This window comes from Coturnix japonica, chromosome 3, assembly GCF_054131305.1.
Source record: "Coturnix japonica strain WE chromosome 3, WE-NBRP24, whole genome shotgun sequence".
NCBI lineage: Eukaryota > Metazoa > Chordata > Aves > Galliformes > Phasianidae > Coturnix > Coturnix japonica.
Genome location: NC_140665.1, coordinates 80,315,562 through 80,340,115, shown reverse-complemented (window position 1 = coordinate 80,340,115; position 24,554 = coordinate 80,315,562). Strand labels below are relative to the sequence as shown.

Sequence of the window (24,554 nt, the reverse complement as noted above, 5' to 3'; positions counted from 1 at the left end):
AATAGGATTTCAGGCTTTTAAATCAAAGAAATATTATAAACATGAGAAATGAATTTAATGCAACATTTCTTCATGATACATGTAAAGCTAACCTTAAATTAGAATTAATTTTTTTGGCACTGTGTTCAAATACAGATCTCTGAAGTTTATACTTACATTTGGCAAATCGATACATGTACCTCTGTTTTGGCATGGCCTTGAATAACACTCGTTGATATCAATTTCACAGTTGTGACCAAGAAAACCTGCTGGACAATCACAAATATATCCAGACTGATTATACTGGCATACACCACTGTTCAGGCATGGCTGAGATGCACAAGGGTCACCAGGTTTCTCACAAAAAGGACCTAAAAAAACAAACATAGGAAATTAGAGTGTGTTTGAGAGAAGGATACTTTATAGTATGCCCATAAGCATTATGTTGTTACCATATTGTGTTTGACTCATTATTCCACATTAATTCTATTTTTTAACTGGAGAAGGAATTACTTATTTTGTTTGTGGATCAGATGCAAGGCTCAGCCAAACAAGCATGAGTGACCACCTATTCATACTCCATCACTCCTTTTGTCACCTGTCTGTGTTTTTCAATATTTTTACTTACATCCAACTTTCCTAAGTGTTTATCACCACTGATCCCAGTTTTCTCACACTCATTCACAAACACATTGTTTCTGCTTTATGTGGGATTACTGATATTGTTGCACAGACCATATTGACCTTGAAAGTATATAATCTCCAAATTCTCAATCCTCCCCCCTACCTTATATGTGAAATTTGTCTCATTAAATTTTCCCCTGACCTTCTGTGAAATCCATTCACCATTCATGGTACTATCATCTGTAACTTCTGCCAATTACTCGCTCAGCAATGTTGTTTTCAGTAATTTCTCATGTTCTTTCCAGTAGTTTCTTATGTTCTGTTCAGTTATTGCAAGCCCAGTTAGGCGCCTACATATCTGTCTGCATACTCCAACAGTTATAAGCTGCTTTGTTGTTTTGGGCAACTATCTTTATTTATTTGTTTATTTATTTATTTATTTATTTATTTATTTATTTATTTATTGATGGTGCAACAGCAAAGACATAGAACAACTATAGCAGATTGAATCTACAGAGCTCCAGAGCAGGACACTTGGGCCCAGGATGGAGCAATCAAGAATACTTCCACTTACTTATGCAAAATCATAAAACAAATTTGATTTTTTGCATATCCAGTACTTTGATATTTTGTTATTAAAGAACTCTTATTTAAAATCTTTTCCATGTAACTTGTAACATGCTTACAAGTTACATCAGAAGTACTTTTCAATTATTTGCTGTAGCAACAACATTAAGTTCATAATCAATTTATTTTGATGCTGTAGTCAAGAGAAATAAAAACAGACAATAATATGGTAAGCTGCATTTTTTTAAAAAAAAAGATTTGTTTTCTTGAAATGGTAAACAAAATGCTTTTAAACTCTGAATTGTAAACTGCTCAGAAAATTGCTAATTTGTTATAAACTTATTTGTAGATAAACAAGTGGGTCACTAAATAATTTTCTTGCCAATATATACTAGTCATATGTAAGAATTGTAAGTGTGTGGAGCAACATTTATTTCCAAATACCATAATGAATCTCTGTTATACACAAAAACAGCTGATAGAACAAACACCTTCCTAGAAAATACCATTAGCAGAAAAAGGGTCAAACAACATTTTCCTTTTTATCACTCACTTCATTCAGTGGAACCAGTTGATTCAGTAAGGCAAAATAAATCACACTTATCTTTAAGGATATATCAGAGGATATTCAAAAAATCCTTTCTGAATTTGATTATATCTCTCATCACCATAGTAACAGAATTACAGTAAAGTGATATAGCAGCTTGTAGATGTTAGGGCTTTCTAACATGAAAAACCACGAATGCCAGTGTTCAGAATGAGGCCATTGTCTGGTATTAATGTATGTATGAGAACATTTGGAACAGAAAGGGAGGGTAATTATTTCTTATTATTTGTTTTAATATTTAGCTGTCCTGTTATTCTTCAGTACAATATTGTAACCCAGCAGCACTCACAGATGATCTTTGTATGGAAACTGATATTATACATCAATGCTTACGCTATTTATTTTTTACTTTGACTTGAGTATATCTGACAAGTATGAGTACTCCTGACTCATCCACATTACATAACCGCGGAAAGCAAATCATCAGTGACTCAACTGCACTACTGAAAGACAGATAACATAGCTCCTCAAACCAGATGAATTACTGAGTTGTTCTTTACATTGTTTCTACCCCTAAAATCTAATCCTCACTGTTATTTTTCCACCTGAATCATACAAATTTTCTTAACCTTTTGATAAAAATGCAACTGGGTATGATTATTAGAACAGTGAAAGGCTAAATGAACAAAGTAGCACAGTACAATGAAGACCAATTGAGGAGAGGGGAAAAAAAAAAAAAAAAAAGAAAAAAAGAGAGAAAGAAAGAAAGAAAGAAAGAAAGAAAGAAAGAAAGAAAGAAAGAAAGAAAGAAAGAAAGAAAGAAAGAAAGAAAGAAAGAAAGAAAGAAAGAAAGAAAGAAAGAAAGAAAGAAAGAAAGAAAGAAAGAAAGAAAGAAAGAAAGAAAGAAAGAAAGAAAGAAAGAAAGAAAGAAAGAAAGAAAGAAAGAAAGAAAGAAAGCTCCTTTTTGGTAACACTGTGTTCATTTGTTGCAAAGCGAGGGAAAAGCTATTCTGCTAAAAAGGACATAGTGAAATATATATATATATATTTAAGGGAAGACTAAAAGTAGCTGGAAGAGGAAGAGAAAAGCTTGACAGGAAAAAGGAAAAATAAAAAAAGAAAAAAAAAAAGAAAAAAACTTTTAAACTTCTTTTTTCCTCGTCGTCATCATGCAAAAAGGAATATATATATATATATATATATATAGATATATATAGATATATAGATATATATCTTTTTGCTACTTTGGAAAAAGAGTGCATTTAAATTTGAATTGGGAGCCAGTTACCTAACCAAGTCAAAAAGTATCAGTTTTAAAGAGAAGGAAGCAGCAACTGTAATCGTGATCTAAAATACAAAGCACAACTTCAGTAGGTCTATCTAGAGTAAATTCAATAAATACCAGTGGTTTAACACCTTTTAGGAAGAGTTCAGAGCTGAAGAGGAATGTTTCTTTAATCATTAAAGCTATGTTTTTGGCATTCCTATGCTTTATAATATATACTATGTTGAGAATCTGTGAAAAGTAAGAACAATGTTTTTTTACCTGAACATTTATGCCCGGATGAGTTTGACAAATCAAGCCAACAAAAAGAATTCTGGGGAACCGATGTTTGAGCTTCTTATTCTTTAATTCCCAAACCTGATGTCACATTCAATATATTTTCAAAAGAAGACTGAAAGGTGACTTGATTACAGCTCTCAGTGGTAGAAAATGTCAAGCACTTAAGGGCTTTCTAATTCAATGGAGAAAACTGTAACAAAAACACTTGTCTGAAGAGAAAGCTGAATCAAATAAAGTTAGAAATGCCTCACAAATTTTTACAAGCGAGTTATCTTCAATAGACTATCATGAAGGGACTGTATTCTACAATTGTTGATGTTTTCATGTCAAGGATAGATGAAAGACTATACTTTAACCATATATAAGATAGCAGCGTTAGTATGTAGGTAAGCAAAGACATATAAAATCTGGCCAGAACAGGTGAACTTGTTCTCTAAATGTAGGAATCTTTTAATCTATTTTGAATCAAACGATCTACCAGATGCATTAAATATTGTGTAAAATTCCTACAAAATTCCTATTTAAAAGTTCACTTTTTCTTTTTTTTCTTTTTTGCCCTTACATGTGAATGAATAAAATTATTCACAATCTTCATTTGAAAAAGTCATGTAACAGCAGTTTTTTTGTTTGTTTAGTTTGTGTGTTTTTTGTTGTTGTTGTTGCTGTTTTTTATTTAACTGTATCCCTAGTATGCTAGTGTTTCATAATTTCACTGCTATGGTTGAAAGATCATCCATTAAAGTCAAAAGAATCACAGAATCACAGAATCACAGAATTATCAAGGTTGGAAAAGACCTAGAAGATCATCCAGTCCAACCATCACCAATACTTCCCAGCTAAATCATATCCCTCAACACAACATCCAAACGTTTCTTGAACACTCCCATGGTTGGTGACTCCACCACCTCCATGGGTAGTGCATTCCAGTGCCTGACTACCCTTTCCAAGAAGTAATATTTCCTAATGAACATTGTTGGTATGTTTGATAAAGTTCAATTAGTTGATTTGGATGCTACATAGTGCCATTTGCATAAATATACTGATTAACATAAATTTATCTCTATATATTAATATGAGTCTCTCTGGGCTTTGTATTTATATAAGCATTGCTCTTCTTAGGGAGAGAAAGTAGCAAAATATGTAAAAGATCATCTTAGGTTGCTATGCTCTGATATGATTTCAGTACTTTTGTTTTGTCATTCCCCTCAGGAAAAAAAATAAAAAATAAAAAAATAAAAAAATCAAAGGCAGTGTAAAGCACAGTAGAAGATTTCAGGAAACAGCATGTATTACACCAATATTCATTCACTTACCAGTACACTAGTTGGAATGAAGAGATAATATTTCAGGTTTAGCATAAAAAAGAGGAACTATTCAGTTGTAGAGTGAATGAGCCAAATGGCTGCTAGGAGTTACAATTAAAGACCAAGTTACAGTGTAGGCAGCAAACAGCAGAAAATCTGTGAATGCTGAGAAACAAGATAACTCATATATTAAAAATTGTTAATATTTTAATATGCTTAGTATAATAAGTGAAATTACATAAAATCCACTTAATATATCATACCCTTCTTATGTCATGTCATTACTAATGCTCAGTACTCTTTTTCACTTTAAAACTAACTCCAGAATAAGGATCTTTTAATCTGAGGACAACTGGATTTTAGTTGATTAAATGAAAGCATTTCTGTAATTAACTTAATCCTTATTTGCACAGCTCAGTTAGCAGTTCATTGTAATTAGTCTAATTCATTTCCCTCCTTGCTTTTACTTCCATGAGTTTCATTAGCTGCTCTTTCTTTTAAACACAAAGCTGAAATGGATTTTACTAATTTTTTGCATAAAAGAATATACTTTGTTTCTATTTAGAAAAACAAAAACAAAAAACAAAACAAACACACACACACACACAAAAAAGCAACAAGAACAACAACAAAAAAACAACACTGCAACACAGGCTCTTGTCTCACATATCCAGATTCTGAAACATAACCATATGCTTCTCAGGAATCCAGCTTGGGACTGCTGCTCTTCAACATCTTTATCAGTGACCTAGGCAGTGGAATCAACAGCATTCTGCAAGTCTGATGACACTAAGCTGAGTGGAGCACAATACAACAGAAAAAAGGGATGTCATCCATTGGGACCTGAACAAGCTTGAGAATTGTGCTCATGGGAACCTAATAAGGTTCAACAAGGTCAAGTGCAAGGTGTTGCGGTTTGGTTGGCACAATACCAGATATATATGCAGGCTAGGAGAAGATCTCATTGAGAGCAGCCTTGAGTAGTAGGACTTGGGGGTTTTGATGGATGAAACGCCGGACATGAGCCAACAGTGTGTACTTGCAACCAAGAGTATACTAAGCTGCATCATAAAAGGGGTGGCCAGCAGGGAGAGGGAGGTGATTTTCCCCTTCTACTCTGCTCTCTTGAGGACCCATCAGGAGTACTGTTTCCAAGCCTGGGGCTCCCAAAACAAGAAGGATGTGAAGCTGTTGGAGAAAGTCCAGAGAAGAGCTCTGAAGATGATGAGACTGCTGGAGCACCTCTCTAATGAAGAAAGGTTGAGGAAGTTGTGGGTGTTTTTTTTTTTTTTGTTTTGTTTTTTTTTTTTTTTCCTGCAGAAATAGATGTTCATTTTGCTCCTAGGAGAAGTAGGAAGAATAGCCATAATGTTCAGGATACCAGCTCTGCCCACACAAATAAAGTTTAAAGTTGCCTTTCTTGCAGCAAGCTCCTAGGGTTTAATGATGGATATTTGAGAAGAAGTTTCCTTAGGAATCAGATAGAAACAATTTATATTATAAAAAAAGTGTGGGCAAAGCAGCAAGAGTAAATTGAATAGAAAGAAAGCAATCACAGAAGAAAGAAAAATGTTAAACGACTAAAATGGCATATATCCTTAGCCACTTATGTCACAGGGATGTATATTTACTGATCTTCAAGAGCTGCTGTAAAAAATTAAAACATCATTTTTTAGTTAATGATAGGTTAAAAAATCTTAAAGAAAATAAACTTATTTAGAACAAATATGATCCAGCTTTTTCTACTTTATTGTCTGTGTATTTATGGCCAGCTAGAAATGAAGAGCAACATCCCTCCTGAAGAGCTTAATTATATGGGAAAGGAATATCCCTCAAGGTGTGTAAGTCTATTAAATTCGTAATGAACAAGATGTTACTTAAAACTTCTCTGGATGTCTATTAAACAACAACAACAACAACAACAATAACAAAACCCCACAACCCTGAAAAGTCCTGAACCTTTCTGTCGTTTGTGAAGCAAGAAAACCATGTAACCATCTTTTCAGTTTAATAGAGTCATTACTGGTAGTTTCAATACTTCATAATGGCAATGATTAGCTGCCTACTGAAATCCTATCCTGTAAAATATTCTTAACCTTTTCTTCTAAATATATATATATATATCCATGATATTTCACTCAGCTAAGGAAGGAAGGCTATGAGGGAGGGAGAGTTTCCTAGAAAAGCATCAGTATTTTCTAACATGCTCTACAGTAATCATGATAGACATCACAAGCACATGCACAGACTAAAGAAAATACTAAATAACAAAAAATAGTGCCTTAACAATCCAATCTGTAATTGAAGACATCAAACGCACTGCTAAAATATGTCTAAATTATTAACTGTCAAAATAAGTACACTCACCAATTATTCCAGAACTGACCCAATTAAAACGTATGAGAAAGGTCCTGACCTTGATTTTTCTTAATATGGCATATCTACTAAATAAAGTTACACAGGTATACTTAGATGACACTACCAGAAATAAATAAATAAATAAATAAATAAATAAATAAATCTATTATTTACAGTTGATTTTCTCAGATTTGCTGGCTTGGAAGACAATGCAGGATAAGAAGATAGTTAATCATTATATTAATTGAAAGGACTTACTGAAGGTCAACAAAATAAACAGAATGGCAGTTCAAAAATTAGTAAACCTTATAATTTGGAACTACTGTGACAACAATAAGTTTCCAAATATTTTTATTACTAAAAAGACTACAATATTAAGATGGTCTATCTCTAATCATTACACAGAGTAAGAAATATGATATACTGATAAAGACATAAATGTACATGGTAGATAATAAATATTTATTCTTAAAATAATGGTTGCTGGAAATTTTAAGTTTTCAAAATTAAACTGCTTGAGATTTATGGCAACATATTGGTGAAGTTAGCTCTTTATTAAAATTCTAAAGAGCTTTAAAAAAGCTTGACACAATTAATGAAATTTGTAGGAAGAAAAAGAGTTTTTGTAGACCAAACCTGACTTTGTATTTACTTATTCCTCTGCTGTTTTTTATCAAATCAAAAAATGTATTTTAACTTCCACCAGTCTTTGATTACTTGCAGATGTTGATCCTCACTATTACAAAACCCTGAAAATTAACATTTTTTTAAACTGAATTTACTGGATCAACTGATTTTCTTCCAGACTCTTTTTGCTTAAAATGAAAAGGAGAAAATGGAAAGAGGAATAAACTCTTCTGCAGACACTGAATGCCTTTTTGATGAGATTTATAAAATATTGGCCAAAACTACTCCAAAGCACTCGCACTTTGGGACATTCTATTTTATAATGCATAAACCGTTCACAACATGAATAACAATCTTAGCCATATTATGTGTAATCTTGTTATTTATGATTGTTAGTACTTACCTTTCTAATACTGTACAATTAGAAGAGACTTTAGAGAATACAGAAAAACCTGAATGACACTTTTGAAAGCACCTAAATGGCTTGACACACAAAATAAATGTGCTATGTGAGATATCCCACTTACAGATCGCCTCGAGTAAAGTCAGACAATTTCACATCTTAAGATAGCTTGTTATAAAGTAGTGTTGGCAGCTCAATATTGAATTTTAAATTTCATTTTTGAGATGAGTTAGCTACTTTGATATTCTGTGAAGCCCCATTTTCAAAAACAATTGAGGTCCCCATAGAATGGAAATTCTATTGCTGGCACACAGAACATGGTGATAAATGACAGCCTTAAATAGTGGAAAGCACATTTCAACCATATGTTTTTCAAAAGTGATTGTGAGCTATGTGCTAGCAGGTTTACTGAGTTCTACATAATAATTTATTCTGCCCACCTTGGTTTTTGTTTTGTTTTGTTTTTCCCCAGTGCATCTTTGAAATCTATGAGATTTACTATGTGCATTTCATAGCACAGTTCTATTTAGTTTATTCATAGGGCCTCAGGTAGCATATAGTTTTGTCATCAATGATTGTATCTGCAGTTCAGGGAAGAACACACTGAAATTAATAACAGAGAGAGTATCCTATGTCTACAAAATTAAAGATGGTTATAAAACAAATAATGACAAAAATAAACAAACAAAAGAAAACAGCAGAAACAACAAAAGGATTTTAACAGAAAGAATGATACATTCTAGGAAAACAAGTCTTCCTCTCTCCCTGGAATAGAAGCCACAAAATAATTTTAAATGCAATTCACAGATTTATGTTATTCTATTATTCTGTGATTGCTGAGACATAAGGTCTCATATGAACTTACATTTTTTTACCTGCCTATGCTGTATGAAAAAATTCAAGAACACTGAAACTTTGATTAAAGCTTTTGAGCCAAAGAATAGCTACTGCAGTTGTAAGAAACACATAAAAGAGAAGTTCCCATTTGTACAGGCTTAGGTGTGAAAGTGACAGAGTAGAAAGAAACAACTGAAAACATATACACCTTTCTTTGGTAAGTTAAATCTGGGTTACATTTGTTGGGTCATTTTTAATTCACTTATATAAACATGCAAATGTCACACTAGCCAGTCCTTAGGCAGACATAGTCATGTTTATTGGCTATCTTGTCTCAGTGCACATATTATCATGCAATCTAATAGAGACAGAAGGCATCCTCTAAGAAAGCTATTAAATGTATACCAATGAAATGCATTAGTAAATGCAGTAAGCATATTTAGCAAATTCTTCAGCATTCTTTCCTACAGGGTAGAAGTCCCTGGATCAATAATACTTTTTAGGTCTCTGGACAAAAAGAGATAAAAGTTTAATTAAGAAAAATAAAGAAAGAAATGGACTTTCCCTAAAAGGTTTTAAAATTTGTCTCTAGTACAGTGTGCCTCAGTATTCAGCAGTCATCACTAAAACTTAATAAATGCAAGCATTTAAGAATTATATGCATTTTAAAACTCTTCAAGAGCTATTTGTTATTAATATTTCTTGCTATTTTTATCTGTACATTTCTTTCACCACTAGTATTTTATAGAATTCCTGAAACCAGGAAAAATCAGAGTCATAATATTTTAAATATGGATAGTTGTTCAAATAGTCATATGAATCCAGGAAAATCTTTAAATAAAGCAGCAGATGGAAAGCCAGCATTTTGCAACTTCTTGTTCCCATATTTTTCAAAAATAACAAGCCTAATAGCAGATTCCTTTCATTACAGTGAAACAGAGGGTTTCAGTTGAGATACATCCCTACTAAATTACTTAGCACTGTGCAGAAACATGTCTGTAGATTTGAGGCAACTACTAAGATTTCAAAAACAGATCTTGGAGAGATATCCACTTGAAATTCAATAAGCAAGGTCATGGTTGAGGAAGAAACATAAATTAGGGGAATATATTCCTTGAGGATGTATGCCCAAGCAACTTCAGAGAACAGGAAGATATGCTAGATAAGGGAAGCCCTGAGGTAGAAGAGGAAACTGAGTACACTGTTGCTGCTGCTGTTGATGATGATGATGCTTATGAGGAGGACATGGAGGGATTGGATGGTAGGTAAAATAAAAAAAAGAAATTAAAAAGAGCCCTTGAGTATCAGGAAAGGAGTCCATCTCAGTAAGGAAGGAACTGTACAAACATCCTTTTCAAGAAAATCAGCTTTTGAGCAGCCAAGTCTTCTTAGAAATGTAAGTTTTAATCTCCAATAGCCTTTGAGTATATTTCAATTTCCTGAGTCCAAATTTGATATAAATCATTATTTAATGTGACAAACTGATCTCTGGACATTGGAAAGCCTTCTGAGGCACCCAGTAATTCAGGAAGCACTGCAGATATAGAATGTACTTGGCACTGAAAACATGCCAGGGTAATAATATTAAGAGGGAAATAGGATCTGGGGTCTTTCATAAAAGGGACTGGTATAATCAAAAACAGGTGTCACTGTCACAGTCTTACTTCTAAAGCAATGAAGTAATATAGATCAATACAGGTCTGGTATAATAAAAGACCTTTGGAAAATGGAGAAAGCACAAAGGATAAGGGAATACAAGTATTGGATTATCTGGGGCACAGGCTTTATACTAGATCTGGTGGCAATAAACAACTTATCAGTGGTTAGTTAAAGAAAAGCAGACTTGGAGCTGAAAAAAAAACTGGTCATAACATTAAAAATAAATGAAGAGAGAAAGAATATCTAAATTATACAAAGTTCACTGTACACGGTAAATTCAGATGTAACAAAGACTTGCAGTCCAACAAAGAAAAGGTATAAAAGCACATAAGCAAACATAAATATGAACTAAAGTGGATGCTAAAACAAAGACGATAAAACCAGAAGAGAACTATTCCAGGTTCTGACAACTTACCATAAGACCCCTGCTGTCAAAACAGTGTGAAATCTCCTAGATGTAAAGAAGATGGAAAAAGGCAAGCATAGCTTCTGGAAAAGGGTTAGAAGTTGAGAAGAGTGTATATGATAACTGTAATTATTACTGAAAATTTTTGTGTGTAGTATATTGTTAATAATTCAATTATACTATACATTTCTGCCGTTAAACACACAATATTACCTCAAAAGTTCTGTATTCAAACATTAAATATTGAAACATCCAATTTTAGCAAGACAAGCGGTACCTGCTCTGAGAACAATAAAAAAGATCTATGTGACCTTACACGCTTCATATAAAAACTAAAACCCTATTAAGACTACTGAAGTAAATTAAGCAACACCAGAAGATTATTTGTTTCATCCTAAAAAAATGTCTGACAGATGCAAAGAATTGTTCCTGGGCAACCTTTCTGTCTTCTAACAAAACAGGGCAAACCAAATAAATAGTTTGGGTTAGATACAGAACTCTATGTGATGGATCTGAAGTAACACTAAACTAGTCAAAGAACATCTGAATACTTTTCAAAGAAACGGATAAATCAGAGAACGGTCTTACCACATATTTCTCCTCAGAAACATTCAGAAATAATGCTTTGCAGAAAAAATACAAAAGTTAATTGATAAAACTAATGGTTTTTTTTGTCTGTTTACTTTGCTGTCAGGGTGGTAAACCATGTTTGTTTGTTTTAAATTATATGTTACTGTTTGGAAAAGAAAAGAATGAAAGCAAATGTATTTCCAATGTGATGCATCCCTACCTTTGTTTTAACACTTTTTAGACAGTGTTTAACATGTATCTTTCATATACCTTTCTCCTAAAATGTATTTTATTTTCATCTTTTATCTCCATTCATTTTGAAAAATGCTTTTAATTCAAAAGATGAATTTTATTATGTTTGAACAATTCAGCAAATATGATTCAAATCTGTTTTATGAGGATTTAGGTCTATAAGTGACATGAACAGAAGAATATTCTAAGCTTTCTAAAAGTGTTGGAAAGTTTTTGAAATAATGACTTTTGACTGTAATTCACAAGTTGACGTTATTTTTTTGTAAGACTAATTTTGCTTTGTCTAATAATCTGTAAATAACAGACACACATAGAGGAATTCCTTTTAAAAGAAGACAGATGTCATTTTATTTAAAATCCTCTTAATCAGTCTGCAAGCTGTCTGGACTGACCATCAGAACTTTATATTTGATGGGGGAAGGGAATGTACTTCTGAGTGACAGAGAAGGTTCAAGGAATGCTGGCTGTCACTTCAGGATACATCAAATCTCAGATTTGCCCCAGAGGAATTTTGGAGGGCTCCTCCAAGAATGTAACATAACAATAGCTCAGATGAAGTGCCTCTAGAATAATGCACACAACATGGGAAATAAGCAGGAGGATAGAAACTATGGTGCAATTAGAAAACTGTAACTTGAATGCTACCACTGGACAAATCACACAACTGGAATGCTACCTACAATTTGCCCTCTAAATTAAGTAGATGGATACCAGAGAGCTGCCTCTAGGAAACAGCCATGATCAGGTGAGAGCTCATGTGCTAAAATTAGAGAGCAAACCAATAAAAGAACATCTAGTGACCAGGTGCTACAACAGGACGTCTGATCAAGGGGAGCCTACTGATGAGGTCTTCTATCTTCAGTAACAAAAGGCATAACATTTGCAGGCTCTCAATCTGATGGGATATTTCAACCACCCAGATGTCTGTTGGGAAAGCAACACCGTGGCATGCAAAAAATTGGGGAGACTCATGGAGTTCACTGAAGATAACTTCCTCGCTCAGGTACTTGACAAACTAACCAGAGTATGTTACTGAACCTGGTGTTCACCGATATAGAGGAGATTATTAAAGAGGTTAAGACTACAGGCAGTTTAGGCTGTGACAACCATGTTTGAAGTTCATGATCTTGAAGAAAATGAACCTGGCAAAATGCAACTCACCTTCAAAAGAACATACTTACAGCTCTTTTTCTGTAAGTATGAATTTCTGCATGGGATCCCCTGGGAAACTGTCCTTAGGGACATAGGAATGGAAGATAACTGGCAGCTCTTTAAGAATGCCTGTCTGAAAGCACAAGAGCTTTCCATCTCCCAGGGTAAGAAATCAAGAAGAGGAGGCATGGATACGCAAGGATCTGCTGATCAAACTCAGGCATAAGAAGGAAATGTACAATAAGTGAACAAAGAGATGTGGCCTGGCAAGAATACAGGGATTCTGGACATGCAGAGATGGGAACAGGAAAACCAAAGTGCAAATGGAAATGAAATCTGTGAAGGATGTGAAAAATAACACAGTTTTTCTGTAAGTAAGTTGGTCAAAAAAGACAGGCAAAGGAGAGTGTACCTCCTCCAATAAATGTGAAAGGGAGACCAGGCTTCAGTGGACATGAAGAAGGCTGAGTTCTTTGCTTCAAATTTCTCTGGCAGTCAGGCTTTCCATTACTCTTGCTGTCATGCAAAGTCGCCTAACTTGGCCTGTTGATCATGCTTTTCTTGATGTAAGTCAGGATACAGTTGACATTCTGGACTGTAAGCACACATTGCCAGCTCATATTGAGTCTTTCATCAACTGACATCCCCAAATCCTTTTCCTCAGGGCTGCTCTCAAGCAGCTCTTCTCTACCCAGCCTATATCTGTGCTTGGGATTGCCCTGACCCAGATGCAGGACCTTGCACTTGGCCTTGTTGAACTTCAGGAGGTTGCCATGGCCCCATTTCTCAACCCTATCAAGGTCCTTCCATATGTCATACCTTCCCTCTTGTGTGTCAACAGCACCAATCAGCTTGGTGTCATTAAAAGGTAGTATAATACACTATAGCACAGTTCAGTACAATATGGCATAGTACAGTATAGTATAGTCTACTATAGCATAGTACAGTGTAATACAGCATTATTATAGTAAACATATCTCATTGCAAGTAAGCTAGAACAAAAGGCATTTGTGTGGTCTAGTAAAAAAATGTACTAATTACCTTATTAATTGCTCCAAGGTAAGAAAAACTCTTAAAGAAAACAGGACTAGTATAGGAGAGTATGGAAGATGAAACAGAGATGATGACAGCACTACAAAATGGGCAAACATATGCAAATATTTATATATAATATTTAAAACTTCCTATCTGATTTTAAAGCTGCTTGAGTTTTAGAGTCAAGAAAAACAACTGCAATCTTAATTTGTTCATTGAAGAGTGAGAACTCTTCTGCCTTATTTGATATACAGCGGTATCAATCAAGACAGACCCATTCAATCTGCATGAATTTTTAAGAACTAAATCTGAACTGTAAACATTATCTAAATTAATTATTGAGTCATTCAAGTGCTACATGCTAACGTACTATTTATGATGCTGGATGAGCAGAGTTACATTTCCAAGGACATATTGTTCCTGAAGATGGAGTCAAACAGCATGATAGCTTCTATCTATATTGTTGCAAGTTGATTTTTTTTTTTCCCCTTCATTTTCTTGTCACATGACAGGGCCTAGCCTTTTTCTTCTACTCCTCTACAAATACTTGAAACAGAGAAGCCTACTTTGAAATCAAAGGTGCACAGCTTGGAAGCACACCCACACCCGTTGCCAGGCAGTGAGAAAGAGAGCCAGTGTCGCTTCTGTGCTTCCATAATGTGTTTCCGACCGCGAGGTCCTCTGGGATGTGTGGTTATTTGTGATCTACATGATGTTATGATGCGGAATACCAATAGCAAAAGTTACAAAACCATGACAAATATAAAAGGAATCAAGAGTAATAAATCAAACAGATGGGAAAGGGAGCATCTCCTAACCATGTGCTGTAAGGTTGGCAGTGCAGAGCAGAAGAGGACATTCTCACAACACTACATCCCAGAAACCATTTGGCAAGGATTGGAGCACTCTGGAAAATCCAGTCCTCCCTTAGCAGTTGTTCCAGTTCCACCAGTTCATTGCATGATGTCATGATTTGGAATACATATGGAAAACCATGACAACAACTTTTTGCCTAACGTTATTTAGCAAACAATGTTACTCCTCTGCTGGTGTTAAAGCTGAGGATAAACTGTGATGTTCTCGAATGGGAAAGGTATGATGGATTTAACTAGACCAAGAAAAGAGAAAATGACAAATAATGCAGAAGAAATACTATGCAGATTATAATGGCGTAAAAAACAATTCTACTAACCTGTGTTATGCATTTGGTAGAAAATGAGAGCTACATGTTATGCTCAGATTACTGTGAGCAAAAGGAAACACCAGATGAGCCACTGATTTTAGCTAGTCCAATTAATTTTTAGCAGTCCAACAATTTATATTCATTACTTGACATAGAAAAGCTTAAAAGCCTTAAAATACTTATAAAATAAAATGTACCAATATATCTCCTTTCTCTGGTATCATATTCACCCTTCCCATGGCTTTCTGTATCACAGAGGTGATATTTACTTTACTTCTCAATAAGGAGATGAATGTTCAAGCATTAACTATGAGAGTTACAAGCATCTTAATGCCTTCTTGATGAAAGACATAATGCTCATTGAAGTGGTTTCTTCCTCCTCTGTTTCAGGCCTAGGTTGTGTTCTTTAAACATATTTTCCTACCACAGCCTACTTTTGTTAGGTTTTGTTAGGCCCCAGCCCCCCACACAGCAAGGGCACAGTTAAGCAGTTACTGGTGGCAGTGGTGGTGTCATCCAGAGTTACTATTCCCAAGCTAAAGCTAAAGTAGTGCAGCAGCAGCCACTGGGTCACAGTGCAGGGTTTAAACCAGTTAAATCCTATCCAAATATATTTCTTATTAATTTTACTGATCCTGCTACTATAAAACAGTCAATTATTTCATTCAGAACACCTATTTTAAATACAAAGTATAAAGTATAAAATTTGATCCATTCTCAAAGTCAGTGCGATCCAAATAATCCAAAAGGGACTGTTTTATCCTCTCTCTTCATTCTTTTATATTTTGTTACCTCGATCTGGTAACCTGGAAAGTCAAGTCCCTTTGTGAATGTGTATCGACGGCCCCGACCAAGTCACAGCTGTTTGTTACACCATTATGGTGAGCTGTAAAATGGCCTTTATTGGAATGTGAGGGTCCCTTATATAGGTATCCAGTTTCATCCTTACCTTTTTTACATATGCATGACCCAGCAGGGGAGGGCCTATCACGTTACATCCCGAGGGTCCGATTTCGCCTAATACAACAATATTTTCAGATTATTTATTCTATTCTTTCTTTACATCCTTGATTTCTATTCACTCCTAATATCGAGCTTATTTTTCCATCTATTCAATTTAATAATTTAAACCTTTACAATTGTATTTACTTCTCAATAAGGAGATGAATGTTCAAGCAATTGTAATGATCACTAAACTTACTGAGGTTCCAGCTACATTCTCATTTCCTAACCCATTCCTGTCCTTAGACAGAAAGACTATAATTCATAAACATAATTCTGTAGTGTTAGCTTCTAGATCTCAGTGCATATGCGACCTGGATATTGGAGGAGATTAAAGGCCGATTTTGACTTGAAAACATATACTTAGATTATTAGGAACCATTAAGTATAATCAGTTTTGAAATTTAATCATTAATAGATAAGTTAAAACCTAATTAATAACAAAATTGTATTAAATGCTGGTTGCCTTTAGCAAGTCACTGCATAGCCTTCAGTATCTTACTGACAAATAACACAGTTGCTATATGAATTAATTTTCAGATTCTGCCATAGTTAACAATAATCAGGAGAACACATTTCATAGTCCAATCCAATCTTTATAGCTGATTTCATCTTCCAGTTTCAATTCAGAAAAATTCAGGAACTCTCCTGGACCTCATTGTTGCTTTGGCTGTGCTGCATGAACTGCATTTCCTGATGCTTTTTATTCTTATTGACTGGTTACATTTGTATCACAGTCTCACAGCCTCGTGCGGGTTGGAAGGGACCTTAGAGATCAACGAGTCCAACCCCCAGGATTCGAGCCTCTTTTAGCAGAGCAGCACTTCTACCACTTGCGCCACAGGGGGGATTCCTACCACTGCACCACCGGAGGCGCCAGAAGTAAATTTTGTCTGTTGTATCTTTTAGACAACTACCTACTATTATACACTCATGTGACTGAAATCTTATTCTCTATGTTCATTTTTTCAAGCGCTCAGCTAAGTATTATTTCCAGTAGAAGTTGCATTATTTTAGTTTCTTCCATATGAGTGAGACTACATATTTCCAAAATTTTTGGTTGTGAACTGATATTAGAATTGGCAATTTGGCCTCAATAACCAGTTACACAGTTGCCTCTTGAAGTAAATAAACTGAGCTTTTAAGATATATAATATCATACATATACATAACATATAGTCTTTGCTGACCTTTATTTGAAATTAGATCTAGTTTTGTTGTAACTTTTTTTTTGGCTTGGTCTAAGTCAAGAGTTCCTCAGAGAAGTGAAAAGCCATTTGGAAGGATAAGGTCATGAGATACATTGAAGGAGAGATTCATGAGTTGAGATTTGTTTGAATTGTCTTTGTAATTGATTTTAAGAGATAATAAATTTATGCAAAATACATAGGCATGTATTTAAAGTCTGTTTTATTATTTTATTTATTGTTGGTTTAAAGGGGTATAATATATCAACTGAGATCATCAAACAAAAGTGATTCTGTTTGTTATCAAAACCTTTTAAGTGCTCTCCTGAATGAATGCCATTATTCCATACTGCTTGCTTCAGATGCTACTGATATCAGTAACTCTGACATACAATCCTCTCTCTCCTACCTGCCATTTGACTGAACTGCCTTCTGTTCTTGATTTACTGTCCTATTACTCTTATAGAATACTTTGAATATTCCTACAAAAACGAGGAAAGTACTGTTAATATTTCAAAATGATATATGTTTACAGTTAATACTACCAATTAGAGGAGACAGGAAGACATTTTTTAAAAAAGATATTTTTTCCATATCTGTAAATCTTTTGTGTGTAAGAGATGCGTGTGAATGCCTGTATATAGCAGAAGCTTCTAAGACCTACATTTGCAAAGCCCTAAAGGAGCTGTAATTATTGATATAGAGTAGCAATGAAGTTTAATAGTACATAACAATTTGTGCATTTGGAGGCATATAATTCTGGTAGGATGCATACATAACTATATAACAAGTTGTAGGTTTTTGAATAGTTTTTTTCCGGGGAGATCAACTTTTTTTTTTTTTTTTTTTTTTTTTCCTAATGTACTACCACATTCTATGTTTTAGTCAGTGGGCTCAAGGTTCAATGCATATTCACTAGAGTTGCTTCTACATGATCATGGTCAGTGTACTGGAAAGTTTTCAATGGATTTGCATTCTCAGAACACTGGTGTATGACATTTATAAATCACTGTGAGTCAGAACAAGAACGAAACGGATTGACATATGGCAAAACTCCCAGTGTCCAGCTATCTCTTCTTGAAGAGTGATAAAAAATATTTATTTATTTATTTATTTATTTGCAAATAGCTCATTTGGAAAGTTTAGAATTAGAATTATTATTCCAGAATGTAAGCTAAATAATCAGCCAATAATCATTCTCTATACTGCACTGAAATTTTGGTCTACTTTGCAGGAAAGAACACCAGCACTGAAGATGAATTTCAAAATGAATCATGGGTAAAAATGAATTTGCAGACTATTTAAATCTCTTCTATTTGCAAGTGCTGACAAAAACTGCTACAGAAATCAATTAACAACATACAGACCAATAATTTTCACACACTTATCAATGAGATAATCAATAATTTGTCCATACAGTAGTGAAGAAAAAACAAAATTATAAATAAAAATGTCACGGCAAAAGGCCTCAAAGACTAATATTCTTTAATTATGTAATAGTTCACAAACACTAGCATTATTACAGTAATAAGTACGTTCAAATTTAGTTACAATAAATGTTTATATTTCTAATTGCATGTGAAATTAACATTTTTAACTAATTTCAATCAGGCTGGAATTCTTTTGAAACAATATAAGAAGACTTTCTAAAAATGAAAGACTGCCTAATATAAAAAGAAAAGAGGCTTTGCTTTCAAAAAGCGCTACCCTATATTTTAATGACTTTGATTCATCACTGTGCCAACAAAGATAGTGCTGAAAGGTATACTATCTGTTAACTTCAGAGTGATTAATGACAAGGCAAGATACCAGGTATCTCAGAGTTGAGAACCGATTAGCTTGAGAAAAAGCTGGAAAGCCAGAGGGAAGAAATATGTCATAGTAACAATAGGAGATGAAGAAGCAATGCAGTTCTCGTGACTGTAGATTGATATGCTCCTGTAGTCATCCCTAGCGTCAAAAGAAATTTCAAATTACTGCTTGTGCACACTATAGCTTTACATTTGAACAAACTACAAGTTGACCAGTACAGCACTGAGGGCTTAAGAGAGATGTAAGGGTTGCCAGTAGCAAACTAAAAAATATTATTCCCTAGATTCCATAAAAACAACAGGCTCAAATATAGAAAAACAAACAGCAGCAATTTTGTTCCATTAACATATACATATTTTTAGGTACTGAGCTGTAATGGAGCAAATAGAATTGTATGTGCACACAACAGAAGTAAATCTGTAAAACATGTATGGAATTCTCTTTATTTTTTTTTTCTTTTTTTATTTTTTCTTTTTCTTTCTTTTTTTTTTTTTTTTTTTTAACTCTACAGCTCTCAGTGCACTGTAAGAATAAATGAGAATTATAAGTTTACATTCCACAAGGATATCCATCAAACAAAAGGAAAAGCATTCAGAATTACATAGTCTCAACAGTATGTTTTAAAATATGTTCCTCTACCCTTCTAACTTTTCTGTGTTTGCACTCATTCTCATTATTAAAAAAACAAAACAAAACAAAACAAAAAACTTAGTTCTTTATATACCACAGCATCCACACAAGCACAATTTAAGGCAGTATAGTAAAGCTTTCTGTACATTGAATGAATTTGGTTTCACTAACTGTTCCGTTTCTTTGTATAGAACAATAACTACAAAATTAAGGAAACCCTACTGTGATAAGCAAATCATTCTTTAGTTGTTGAGTGCTGATAAAATGGTGCCTGTTAAGTGATCTTTTAGAAAATTAATAGAGTAGAGAATACCTGCTGGTTTTAAAGGCCAATAATAACAGTAAGAAATTGTGAGCATCTAATTTTACTAATGAACACTTACTGAGCTCTTTATTCCTTCAGTAAGAGAGATATCTCTTTTGGACAAGTCAAATTATGTGTGTACTTCCACATTCTGTATCAGTGTATAGTAGCGGATCACATCAAGGTACAGTGATCAGTTTTCTTACAGGCATCTCACTTGGATAAACCACCTATGCCTGGAAGAATCAGTTTGTGTCTATGAAAGCCTGGTTAAGAAGATCATGTGATCTGAAGCCTAGGTCTCAAGAAAACTTAGACATTAAATACAAAACTTTGGTAACTTATCTTTCTATACACAACTGTGGTAAAATACCCTCTGAACAGCTACTGCCTACCTCTCAAGGCAATCTCATTCTACAGGCACTGAGTTTTCTGTCTTCTACATTTGCCTAACACGCAGGTACCATATTTAGGGTAGAGCTGCCCTGATCTAATGGGTTTACTGTCCATCCTCAGTGATGTAACTGGGATAATGGAGCTAAATGAGATTTATTCACTTCTAATTAAAGTAACAAAGACAACAACTTATCTGTATTTTTCTTACTCTGATGCTTTTATACCAATTTTCAGTGAGAATATAAACATTAGAAGTGTCTTTACATTACCATAAAAGCTCAATATATTATACATTATTAGAGAAAGACTTGCATATTGATAACAAAAAAGTCACACTGCATCATAAGAGGCTACAGGTACAGGCATTCACAGATAATTTTAATAAAACTGAGCTTTAGTAACTTTCTGTGTAGACCATATCACTTTCATAAAAACTTACTGCAGAATGTTTGTATGTTTGGTTCTCAAAACTTTCTCTCACATTTAAAATTCAAAGATTCAAAAAATATATTGGCATACCATTACCGAACATATCACTATACTGACAAGCTCTCTAGAGTGTCACTGTTTAAAAAACAAACAAACAAACAAAAAAACCCACCACATTTAATGATTATTTAATGATTATAATTAAGTTTAATTTGTTTTAAATAATGCAATCACAAAATACAAAAATACACTTTAAACTGAAGTAAAGTAATATATGCAGATTAGTTAGTTCTTTTACATAAAACTAAATGCAAGTTTAAGTGACTTGTTCCTCTTAGCCATTAAAGCTATTAGTAATCTTGCAGCTGCAATGCAATTCAGTCTATTCAAAAAAAATTTCTTTCAGTTTTTAATGTGAATTCATTTATGGAATGATGTTTGACTTGGGGGTTTAAATCTTTTGTAAATGATCACTGAAATAAATCCATAAAATCATGTTGATCACACTGAAAAATAAGTTAGATACAACTGAGAGTCTATAGTCACAAGCTGTTAAGATGTAAGAAGAACTGCTTTTTGCTATGGAATATAGATTACAAAATACTTCTGAAATGTAATATGCAGTCCTGTGGAGCATGTGCAAAATTCTATAATTAAGAAAATTAACCTATGCAATATCTACTTATATAACAGTATTCAGAAAAAAGTTTCATAGTTTTAGACCGTCATATTCAAAATGTGAATTACTGATTTCTTTCTGCTGAAAAAAATAACTTGTACAAAAGGAAAAACTTACTGTATATTATCATATACATTTTTATAAGCAAGTACTTTTTGAAATATTTTATCCTCTATTTTCTTAATTTTGCGCACTGGCATGTTTTTGAACAGGAATTAACACAGCAGTGATAATTTCTAAAGGTCTAAGGGCTTGAAAATGGCCCTTTTTCTTATGTGGCACCACTGCAGTTATGAGCAGTGGATACACATAACAGGTTTAAAATAACCTGAATATGTGGAAGTTTACACCTTTTCTACTATCAAGCATTATATAAAATGTTATTCATTGTCCATATTCTAACAGTTTACACAGTTTTGTCATAACTTTTTCAGCTAGTTATGTCAATATATAATTAACTTACAGGAAAATGCACAGTATTTCTTGCTATGATCACATAATTTGTATATGTATTCAAAATCAATACCACACCTGTCCTTTAAAAAAGAAAAAAAGAAAAAGTGATAGGCAGATGTCATAGTTGGAATTCAGAAATGCTTCGCCAGCAGGTCTCAGCTGGAAGGCTTTGAAGCTGCCTGGGTTGGCAAAATGAATGAAAGAAAACAACAATATGCAATTACTCACAAATGATTCCACTAAGTAAAGACCCAGTGAGCCAACAGTTTGTGTTCCAAAGAGCAAGCTTGTTACTGTGTTACTCTTTTGGCAATACATTCAGTATGATGGAAGAACACAGAAGGTTATAAAATGTTATATTTACAATTTTATCAGGGCAATGAATGACATGAAATAACAAACTCTTACCTCCCTATGTAGGAAAGGTTAATGTGAACATAGGGTCAAAATTTGTGAACCTTACTGAAAGGACCTAGATCAGTAGATAGCTCTAGGGAGGAAAAGTAGTATACTGCAATTTCAGGAGGTAATTGATACAGACTCACAGAATGGTTTGTGTTGGAAGGGACCCTGAATATCATCTTGTTCCCAGTGTCCTGCTATGGGCAGGGACAGCTCTCAGTAAGCCAGGTTGCCAAACCCTGATCCAACCTGGTCTTGAAAATCCCTAGAGATGGGGCATCCACAGCTTCTTCGGAAAACTTGTTCCAGTGCCTCAGTATCTGAAAAATAACTGAACAAACTATGTCCATCTTAAGGAATAAAATCTCAGGAATAATATGATATCAATTTTCAAGTAAAAACAGGATTGCTGGTGAACTGAAGGAAGGGAATATTCTGTGCCTGTGAAGGGTATAGATCCTTTGGACCCTGATCAAAGACCATAGTACACAAAGGAGTTAGTTATCCACCTTTCAGATGCCCTGAGTAGCCACTGTGCTGTGCTTCACTGTGTTGCACATGCAATGTGGCCTTCAGATCTGTCTTGTGCTGTGAGTATCCTTGGCCTCAGGAAAAGCTTAGATGGTGAATTCTAACAAATGAAGCTTCCACTTGGTGCCACTGTTTACACCATCTGTGCATCCATATTTCCAGTGAAGCAGCACAATCTCATCTGAGCATCTTTTTTTTTTTTTTTTTTTTTTTTTTCTTGGCAGTAGAAATGATGAACAGAGTTATTTTCACATAAGAATCTTCTAATAGCTCAAAAAAGCAAATATTTAATTTTACTAAGTCCATGAACCAGGTCAGAGTGGTGTAGCGCATGCTGTTTGATGGCTCATTCCATGCCACATTACTTCGGGTAGTAGTATTTAGTATAATCCTAGTATTTAAAGTCATACGGGATTATCTATAGTACTCTCTTTTTCTTTATAGTGTTAGCCCCAGTAAGAGGAATTTTAAATTATCATTTAACACACTACTTTACAGAGTCTGAGTCCCTTTCTTACTGAGGTCAAAACAGACCAGCACTTTCTGGTGCAAAATACCTTCATGATAAGAAACACAAAAGAAAAGGCAGACAATGACTAGGAATTGCATGGCAGCAACCTTCTAAAAATACAGTAGTTTAAAAAAGTAAAATATACCTTTCCACAAGGAAAGATGCATGAACACATGATCCCATACTGAAGAAGAGAGATGGAGAAGACAATACTGAGAAGTCTTTAATAGTATGTTCCCTTGACTTTTATCAGTCAGCATACAAGTATCTCAGGCAGCATGCAGAGGCTCAGAACAAGTCCTTTGCTTTGTCAATGAAAAATGTGAGAAGGGGTTTGTTTGCTGTTTCTTTTTTTTTTTTTTCCCCCATAAAAAGTGATTTCCTTAGTACACTGTGAAATATAAACATGGCAAAAAACTTGAGGAAAAGGTAAAAACAGGCAAAAAAGAAAGCTGCATAAATTACAATTTTAAAATTCTAATGAGGCAAAGCATAAGTGACAACAAAATTCAAAACAGTATCATGTCAAATGCTTTTACTGAGGTATATTTCCTTTGATGGTGCAAATGCACATTTCAGTGGAGATGACAAAATTCAGTCAGCTGATGAAAGACAAGCTCTGAATCACCAGTGCAAAGTAAACAATTCAACATCATTAAATCATTCATCTGTCATTTCTGACAAAACGTTAAATGAAATTTAAGCTTCCCATCACAAAGCAGCATTACTCTCTTTGTGATTATTTAAGACTACCAAACAGATGAAATAAAGCAATTCAACAGAAACTCACAGTAACCCCTCTAAAATAAAGAGATATGAGGGGTACTAGTGAGACAGAAAGACAGTATTTATGACTGACATCATGTAAAGAAGGAGAGTTAGAAAGTATATAAGAGAAAGTAAAGTTCTCACTCTAGAAGAAGGGATCGAGAAACATTACCTCTCATGCATAATAACTGCCTTATCAATTCTCTCAGTGGAAGAAAAATTATAAGAATAACATCAGTTGACAGTGATGATGTAATAAACTCCTTCTAGCATATCAGTTCTGTTTCTGAACAAGCTGATGTGTTTCCTTGCAACACCGAATGTTTAAGATGAATGCTATATATTACTATAGTGCCATCAGATTCTGCAGTAGCTTAAAA

The 24,554-nt window shown here is 34.1% G+C and overlaps 1 protein-coding gene across 2 annotated transcripts in view; it reads right to left on the bottom strand.

Moving 5' to 3' along the window:
- Positions 1-24,554, bottom strand: part of EYS (EGF-like photoreceptor maintenance factor) — a 779,301-nt gene that overhangs the window by 673,599 nt on the left and 81,148 nt on the right. For both annotated transcript variants that reach the window (XM_085543820.1, XM_085543822.1), the window contains exon 4: positions 157-350. In XM_085543820.1, the coding sequence (XP_085399946.1) occupies positions 157-350 (194 nt within the window). The remainder of the gene's footprint in view (positions 1-156; positions 351-24,554) is intronic.